We start from the raw sequence: 7,500 nt of genomic DNA, 5'->3' as shown, positions 1-7,500 counted from the left end.
CTTCCTGCGGTCTGCACCGCGCCCCTGGCCAACAAGCTGTCCCCTTCCAGGGGGTCCTTGCTGGGGTCCCGCCGCGGCAGACACCAGCACTGATAGTCCCGCCATCCACCTCTCTCCATTCCCCCAACTCCTCATCTCCCCCTCCCAGCCCTTTCTTTAAACCTTCTTATACATGCAGCGGCCCCGATGTCCTTCCCCTCCCCATCGTCCCTTCCAGCTTCTCTACTACCCCCTCGTGCCGTGTCCTGCTTACGTCGTGTCTGGACCGTGTGGCAGGGGTTTTGCCATCACGCACCTCCCCCCAACACCACCCCGTGGCGCCGCTCTCTGATTCTCATGACCCCGCAGATTATGAACGCGGGCTGGTATATGTATTTGGCGGGAAGCCAGGGCAGCTGGAACGGTTTGGAGATGTCCTCCTGTCTCGGACTGCTGCTCACCTTCGGACTACAGGCAGGTTTGGAGGAGGGCCCGTGGGGAGGGGCCGTGGGGAGGAGAGTGCTTGCGAATCTAATGCGTAGCGTTCCTAGCGGAAATGGGGTCACATATGTACGGTAATGTCATCGTGCCGCGATTATTGGGATGTGCCGTACGATTGCCTTACGTGTGGCCAACGCTTATTCACTGCCGAAACATTCGCACAAACAATACATTGTTAAAGTTTACGCTAAAGCAGCGATGTTAGGAAATGGAAGTAGTGAGGGTCCAGGCGCCTGGGTGACGTCGTCACTTGCTGACGACAATGTAAACATATGTAAACACGTAAACATGTAAACATGCCGGTATTGACATGTCGTACTACGTACTGTGCACTTTCGTACGTGTTTTTGTGATGCACCGTCCAGTTGGGCGGCTTTGAGGGTGGCAGTCGTTTCGCCATGTCCCTCACCACCATTCTGTTGGGTCTCCGTTTACTCAAGGTGGCGTCAGGGCCTGAGCATACTGGCGTATTCGTACAGGTACGATGTACGACACGTAGTCATGTGCACCGTACATTTTCCATGATTACATGTCGTTCTTGATGTACAACATTACGCCTCTCGTACGCGTCTTTTTTTTGCCTGGTTTTTGTTGATGTCAGGTTCGTATACGTCAATACTAGCTAGTAAATTATTTTTACTCATGCTTTTTTTCTCGTGTAACCCCGTAGTTTGGAAGCGCCCTTTTCCTCTTTCCCCCACATTACTAATGAGGGTGCTAGTAGCGCCCTTTCCAGCACAGCTTCACTTGAGCCTTCCGACCTCCCCACACCCTTTGAAACCATCCACTCTCGCTGAAAGCGGAAAGGTGCGAAGCAGGGAGCGTAACAATACCTGGCCAAGGCGCGAGAGCCCCTCTCTGGCCCAAGTCAGTGGTTTTCCTCCTAACCGCCCTCGCCCCCTTTTCCCCCCCATCCCCGTCAGGCCCTGCTCCGCATCGTTTCCAACTTGCGCTTCTTCATGTTGATCCTGGTGGTGCTGGTGCTCACATTCAGCATCGCGTTCTGGCAGGTAGGGGCACTGGTTGGTTGGAGGTGGGGCAGGGGCCCTACAAGCACACCCTCGCTATTCCACCACCTCACTACCCCACCACCCCACCGCCACCACATACACACCGCTTCCCCCTGACCCCGCAAATCTCCCGGAGGTGGACTCGGGTGGAGTGGCTGCCCACCGGTTGCATCACCGCCGTACCGTGAAACCGCTAACCGCTAACCGCCAATGTCCTTTTCCCCAGTCAAGTAACCCCCGCTAAACCCCTCTCCCTCTCCCCCACCATGCATACATACACACGCACATGCGCACAGATCATGTCATTCGATTTGGCTCCGGGCGAGACCAACCGCAGAGGCAAGGAATTTGACACGCTGGGAAATTCCATCGTAACCGCTTACGCGTAAGTGTGTACGACGTGGGATGTACGACGTGCCGTATGTGTAGGAAGGTTGCGAAGGGGATCTAGGAGGGGATTTGATTCCATTGGGAAGTCAGTCAAATATATGTAGTGTTTATATGGTGTATCGTTTCTCAATATGCAGCTCACTTCAAGGACCCTTGCCGGTGCCCTGACTGGGACTGCATTCCGCAGTTGTCACCGCCGTCACTACCAACCGCCGCCCAAAGGCGTGTCGTAAGACACCTCCCTCCTTCCTTCCCTGGCCCCACCCAACCCCCATTCCCACCACCGCCATCTCAACAGGTTCGGAGTCATCGGTCAGATGGACCACACGGTAGCTACGGACTTTTCCTGGCGGCCATGGATGCAGGTGCCGTACCGTGCGCCGTACTGTACGATTTAGGGACTTTACCGGCTAAAGTTTGCTATAGTGAAATTTCATCATCATTGTTTTCCCCAGACCATCTACCTTCACATATTCCAATGGTTGTACATGAACAACGCTTACTAAAGCGACTTCCATAGTCACCAGCGACGTGTTAGGATTTTCCAACGAAGCTGTGGACGTAGGTTTTAAATTGTCCATGTGTGTGTATGTGCGTGTATGTGCCTGCATGTGCGTGCATGTGCGTGTATGCCGTGTTTTAAAAAGCGCTCACTCCCCACCCCCACCCCCATCCATCTCCTTCCCGCCCTATCTCCCGACCCCCGGATCCAGGTCCTGATGCTGACGTATACCTTCCTCATCACCGTCATCCTGCTCAACTTGCTGGTGGCAGTCATGAGTGACACTTACAGGTACAACAATCTGCAAACCGCACGATCTCAAACGTGTGCATCGAACGACGAAGAGTACTGAGTGGATGACGTGTTTCTGATATGTATATGTGTGTGTTGTCATAGGTTTAACGTGTACCACAGGATGACATCACCCCCCTCCTCCCTCTTCTCCCTCCTCCCTGCGCAACAGCACAACAACTTACAACCAACCAACCTTCAAACCGCTCTCTTTTTCCATCCCAGGAGGGCCTCCCAACCCTTCCCGACCCCTCCCGACCACCCCCCGTTGCCTTGTTTACCACATCCACCTCCGCCTTCCTTGTCCCTCCTTCGTTCCGCCTCCCGCCACCTCCACCGCTTCGATCCTCCCTTTTGTCATTCCCCTGATTTCCCCACCCCGCTCGCATACGATCCCCTCTCCCCAGCGTTGTGAAGGAGCACGCCCGATCCGAGTGGCTGCTGCTGAGGGCTAAGCTGATTTTGGAGATTGAGAGCAGCCTGCCGGATGCGTTCTTCAAGGACATGCAGAGGCGCGTGTATGGGCATTTGGGTCGTTGGGGAGCTTGGGGAGAACTGGGGCTTGGAGGGAAGTCGTGTTTTTATTGGTTTTTTGACTTCGGAAGGATAATTTTGGGGCCCCACGGGGCTTAGGATTCTGGGTGGGGGTTGGGAAAGGAGAAGGAAACGGCAGGGGGCGATTTGTGACACGCACAACCGTAAATATGAACCACCATAGCCACCGTTTCCCCTCCCTATCCCCAGGTAACGCCCAAATGTTTTACTGTAGGGTTTGTGAGTCTGCAGTAAAGCCTTTTCAAGCACCCGCCACAAGCGTATTTCCCCCTGACCCCCGAAGCCCGAACAGACATTAAACCCTTGCCGTACATGCCCGCCCAATCTGCATGCTATACCCGTACATGTATTCGTACACATATACGCAGGTCCTGCCCCCGCTGGCTTCATTGCTTAAAGGTGCGGAATACAGATAGCGAAAAGGATCCATTGCGTGTAGAGAGCATCCCTGGAGCCTTCGGAAGAGGGCAACGGCGAGGAGGGAGAGGGGGAAGGGAATGTCTGGGTGAACCAGGGGCAAAGAAATCAAAACCCTCAAACCCTCAAAAACCCAAACCAAATGTCCACTACCGTTTTGGGACTCAGCATCGCTTGCATGAACGCACGAAGAGCAAGCAACGAGTGACGGGTAGCGGGTATGTGTGTGTATGTGCATGATTTCACTTGCGAGCAGTCCGTTGCAAATATTTCGCATCGCCCCTCAAACCCTCACCCCCGCACACACGCAAGCACGCAAACACACGCGCACACACACGCACACACACACACACACGTACACACACACACACGCCTTCCCACCACCACCCCACCCTAGGTGGATACTTCGGGGGGTAGACGAGGAGACGATACGCTTGTGGAGAGCCTCCGGGGCCCTCTGGCTCGGCACGCGCTGAACACCGATTTAAGCAAGGTGTGGGGGGGAAGCTGGGAAAGAGGATGGCTGTACGGCAAGCATGAAATGTTGTACGACAGGTGGGGCCAAACGGCATGGAGCAATTTCGGTTGAGGTGGATGGTGTGTGGTTTGGTATTGTGTGATGCTGTGGAGGCGAGGGGGGAGCGGGCTGAGAGTTTGTGTGGGGAAGGTGAGGTTGAGGTACGTTAGCACAGCGGCGAGTACGGCAAGCAGAGCGCCTTTGGGGCCCAGCCATGTATGCGGCCGTAATACCGGGCTGGTAAAAAACCAGCAGCTCCTCCCAAAACCCTAACTCCACGCCACGTTACCACACACATACACCGTGTGTCTGTCTGGTCCAGATTTGAGCTGCCTAGTGTGCACCTGCTTGTGTGTTTTCCCCCCTCCCCTCGCTCACCCCCCTCTCCGCTCCCCACCGTTTTGCCGGCCCTCCTCCCTATTTCCCCGCTCCGGAACCATACACTATATATTCCAGACCGAGGCACGATTGGTGGAGGAACTCCGTGAGGTGCAGGACACACTCAAACTGCTTCACGCCGACGTCGGCAACATGCGTACGGCCGTGGCGACGGTGGCGGCGACGACGTCGGCAGCAGCCGCTGCCGTTTCCTCCAACTGTCCTGGCTCCTCAGCAGCGGCAGGCACCCGGCCGCCAACAGCGGCTGCGGCTGCGGCGGCTGCAGCCGCCGCCGCGACTGCTGCTGCTAGCGTGGCTGCTGCTGCCGGCAGCGGCGGCGCCGGCGGCGGCCGCTCCTACAACCGCAATTACAGCTCCAGCTTTAACTCCTCCGCCTTCACCTACTCCAGCCACCACCCGCCTGCAGGGCTGCAGCGCGCCACCACCCAGCCGGGTGGCTGGAGTGCCACCCAGCAGCCGCCCCAAACGCTAACCTTCAGTGTCCCGACGGCGTCCTTGGACGGGGACTCGCCGCCGCGGGGAGCTGGCGGCGGCGGCGGCGGCGGCGGTGGGAGCCCCCGACTCCAGGGAATGCTCTCTGGTGGCCCTTGGCGTCAGGGGGGGTTCCTGTGACCCCTGCGACCCCACCGGGTGGTGATGGTGGTGGTGATGGTTGTGGGAAAGGCGTCAATGCTTCCTATCGGATGACGAGGGAAGGGAAATGACACCCATGCAATGCGGGGTGAAGGGTAGAAGGTATTAGACATGCGGTGTGATGCTGTGTGAGAGGCGATGATGGTGGGTGAATGGTGGGTGTGTCCGGCGGGTTGCGGGAAGCAGCAGCAGTGGTGGGTAGCTGATGGGGTTTTAGGGCTGTGGTTTAACTTAGGGTTTGTTGGAACCTAATGTTGTTGGACATGTTGAGGCATGTAGGCGCATAGCAGCAGGACGCCGGGGTCCGTACATTTTTTCCGTACAATTCCGAGCTGGGTTCCGGAAATCTGGAATAATAATAAATTATAATAGTAATATGTCAATAAGAAGAGAGCGGGGGAGAGCGTAGGAGAGTGAAGAGAAGGCGAGGGCTGTGCGGCAGGTGGTCGGGGAAAGGAAAAAGGAACGAGTTGAGGGGCGGAGATACAGCCTTAGTATAGCCTGAAAATACAGCCACAAGAGGTGGTTGAGAGATGAGGTCAGAGAGATCAGAAGGCCCAAATAATTTCAAAGCTCTGGACGGGTTTGGGGACGGGACGTAGCATAGGCGTGGCCATATGGACATACATACTGCGGACACTGGGATGCAGGATGGGACCTGCGACGCCGGGAGGTAGGTGAAAGGGTGTGTGTGTGTGGCTTGATTAGTTTGGATTGGTTTGGTTTCGGGGACGGCGAGAGTTGGGATGGGGAAGATAAGGCGGAGGGAGAATGGGGCATAATGACCTGTGCGTGCACACATAAATACATAAACAAAATATAGGTTATGTACATGTGTTCGGTAATTTACCCGGGTCTTTCCTTACGTCTGCCACGCGTGCATACATACAGATAGACATGCACCCGCATATGGCGCAACCCTGCGCAATCCTCCGCCCAATGGCGGTCGCCATGTATGGTGTCGTACGCATTTGTACGACGGCCTTTGCATTAAGCACCCATGCACGTGATTCGGTGTTCCTTATTGCGCTGTTGGTTGAGGATTGCTTTGTGATATTGCGATATTCGAGTGGCCTTCATTGACAGGTTCATCACGACCACGCACCTGAGGATTGATTTGAGTCGTATACCGCAATTTTTGGACAGGAGATTGAAAGAGGACATGGCGTTGGTGATTCTTAGGGGCGTGCGTGTCTCTGCTCATCGCTGGTGTTTTGGCAACCTGCGTTGGGTTTCTAGATGTAAAGCTGTCGTGTGGAAGGGTTACAGTTTCTGAGCCGACTGGAATACAACAGCGGGTGGCAGAGCTTTGTGGTGGTGTTTGGCTGCTCTGGCGTTGGGCCAGCTGCCGGGTGCTGCCTAACTTAGACGGGAGGGACGGGAAGATGTTTGCGCATACGGTGCGCAGCTATTTTCCTGAACGTTTGAATATGAACTGTCCAAGAGTCTTACCACCAGTCCCTATAGAATATCGTTTCCCAAGCACCACCTGCTGTTTGCGCTTTTTCTTGTCCTCCGATTGGTTCGGGAGTTCGTCGCCACAGTACGGCTTACAGTACGGCCACAGATGCCCTCACAACACAAGTTCGGACGACTGCTGGGACAACCTGCCATCTCGCGGAAAGAAGCTCTACTGCGGGGCCATCGAGACTCAGCGCGGCGGGAATGAAGGCGCACAATATATCACAACGCAGACCTGGCAGACCTGGCAGACCTGGCAGACCTAGCAGACCTAGCAGACCTAGCAGACCTGGCAGACCTGGCAGACCTAGCAGACCTAGCAGACCTAGCAGACCTAGCAGACCTAGCAGACCTGGCAGACCTAGCAGACCTGGCAGACCTAGCAGACCTAGCAGACCTAGCAGACCTAGCAGACCTGGCAGACCTGGCAGACCTAGCAGACCTAGCAGACCTAGCAGACCTAGCAGACCTAGCAGACCTGGCAGACCTGGCAGACCTGGCAGACCTAGCAGACCTGGCAGACCTGGCAGACCTAGCAGACCTAGCAGACCTAGCAGACCTAGCAGACCTGGCAGACCTGGCAGACCTAGCAGACCTAGCAGACCTAGCAGACCTAGCAGACCTAGCAGACCTGGCAGACCTGGCAGACCTAGCAGACCTAGCAGACCTAGCAGACCTAGCAGACCTAGCAGACCTGGCAGACCTGGCAGACCTAGCAGACCTAGCAGACCTAGCAGACCTGGCAGACCTGGCAGACCTAGCAGACCTGGCAGACCTGGCAGACCTAGCAGACCTGGCAGACCTGGCAGACCTAGCAGACCTAGCAGACCTAGCAGACCTAGCAG

At 56.0% G+C, this 7,500-nt stretch overlaps 2 protein-coding genes across 2 annotated transcripts in view; one reads left to right on the top strand and one right to left on the bottom strand.

The window, feature by feature from the left end:
• The window catches only part of VOLCADRAFT_87444 (uncharacterized protein), a gene marked incomplete at both ends in the record, with an annotated part of 26,754 nt that extends 21,581 nt beyond the window's left edge, over window positions 1-5,173 (top strand). Inside the window, 10 exons of the mRNA XM_002947214.1 lie at window positions 349-486; window positions 846-959; window positions 1,404-1,490; window positions 1,787-1,875; window positions 2,179-2,245; window positions 2,594-2,673; window positions 3,081-3,189; window positions 3,418-3,447; window positions 4,043-4,138; window positions 4,619-5,173. Of these exons, the coding sequence (XP_002947260.1) occupies window positions 349-486; window positions 846-959; window positions 1,404-1,490; window positions 1,787-1,875; window positions 2,179-2,245; window positions 2,594-2,673; window positions 3,081-3,189; window positions 3,418-3,447; window positions 4,043-4,138; window positions 4,619-5,173 (1,365 nt within the window). The remainder of the gene's footprint in view (window positions 1-348; window positions 487-845; window positions 960-1,403; window positions 1,491-1,786; window positions 1,876-2,178; window positions 2,246-2,593; window positions 2,674-3,080; window positions 3,190-3,417; window positions 3,448-4,042; window positions 4,139-4,618) is intronic.
• Window positions 5,174-5,742: 569 nt separating this feature from the next.
• Window positions 5,743-7,500, bottom strand: part of VOLCADRAFT_87443 (uncharacterized protein) — a gene marked incomplete at both ends in the record, with an annotated part of 4,495 nt that continues 2,737 nt past the window's right edge. The window contains one exon of the mRNA XM_002947076.1: window positions 5,743-5,852. Coding sequence (XP_002947122.1) covers window positions 5,743-5,852 — 110 coding nt within the window. The remainder of the gene's footprint in view (window positions 5,853-7,500) is intronic.

This window comes from Volvox carteri (genome assembly GCF_000143455.1).
Source record: "Volvox carteri f. nagariensis unplaced genomic scaffold VOLCAscaffold_5, whole genome shotgun sequence".
Lineage (NCBI taxonomy): Eukaryota > Viridiplantae > Chlorophyta > Chlorophyceae > Chlamydomonadales > Volvocaceae > Volvox > Volvox carteri.
This window is presented reverse-complemented; position numbering and strand designations above follow the sequence as displayed.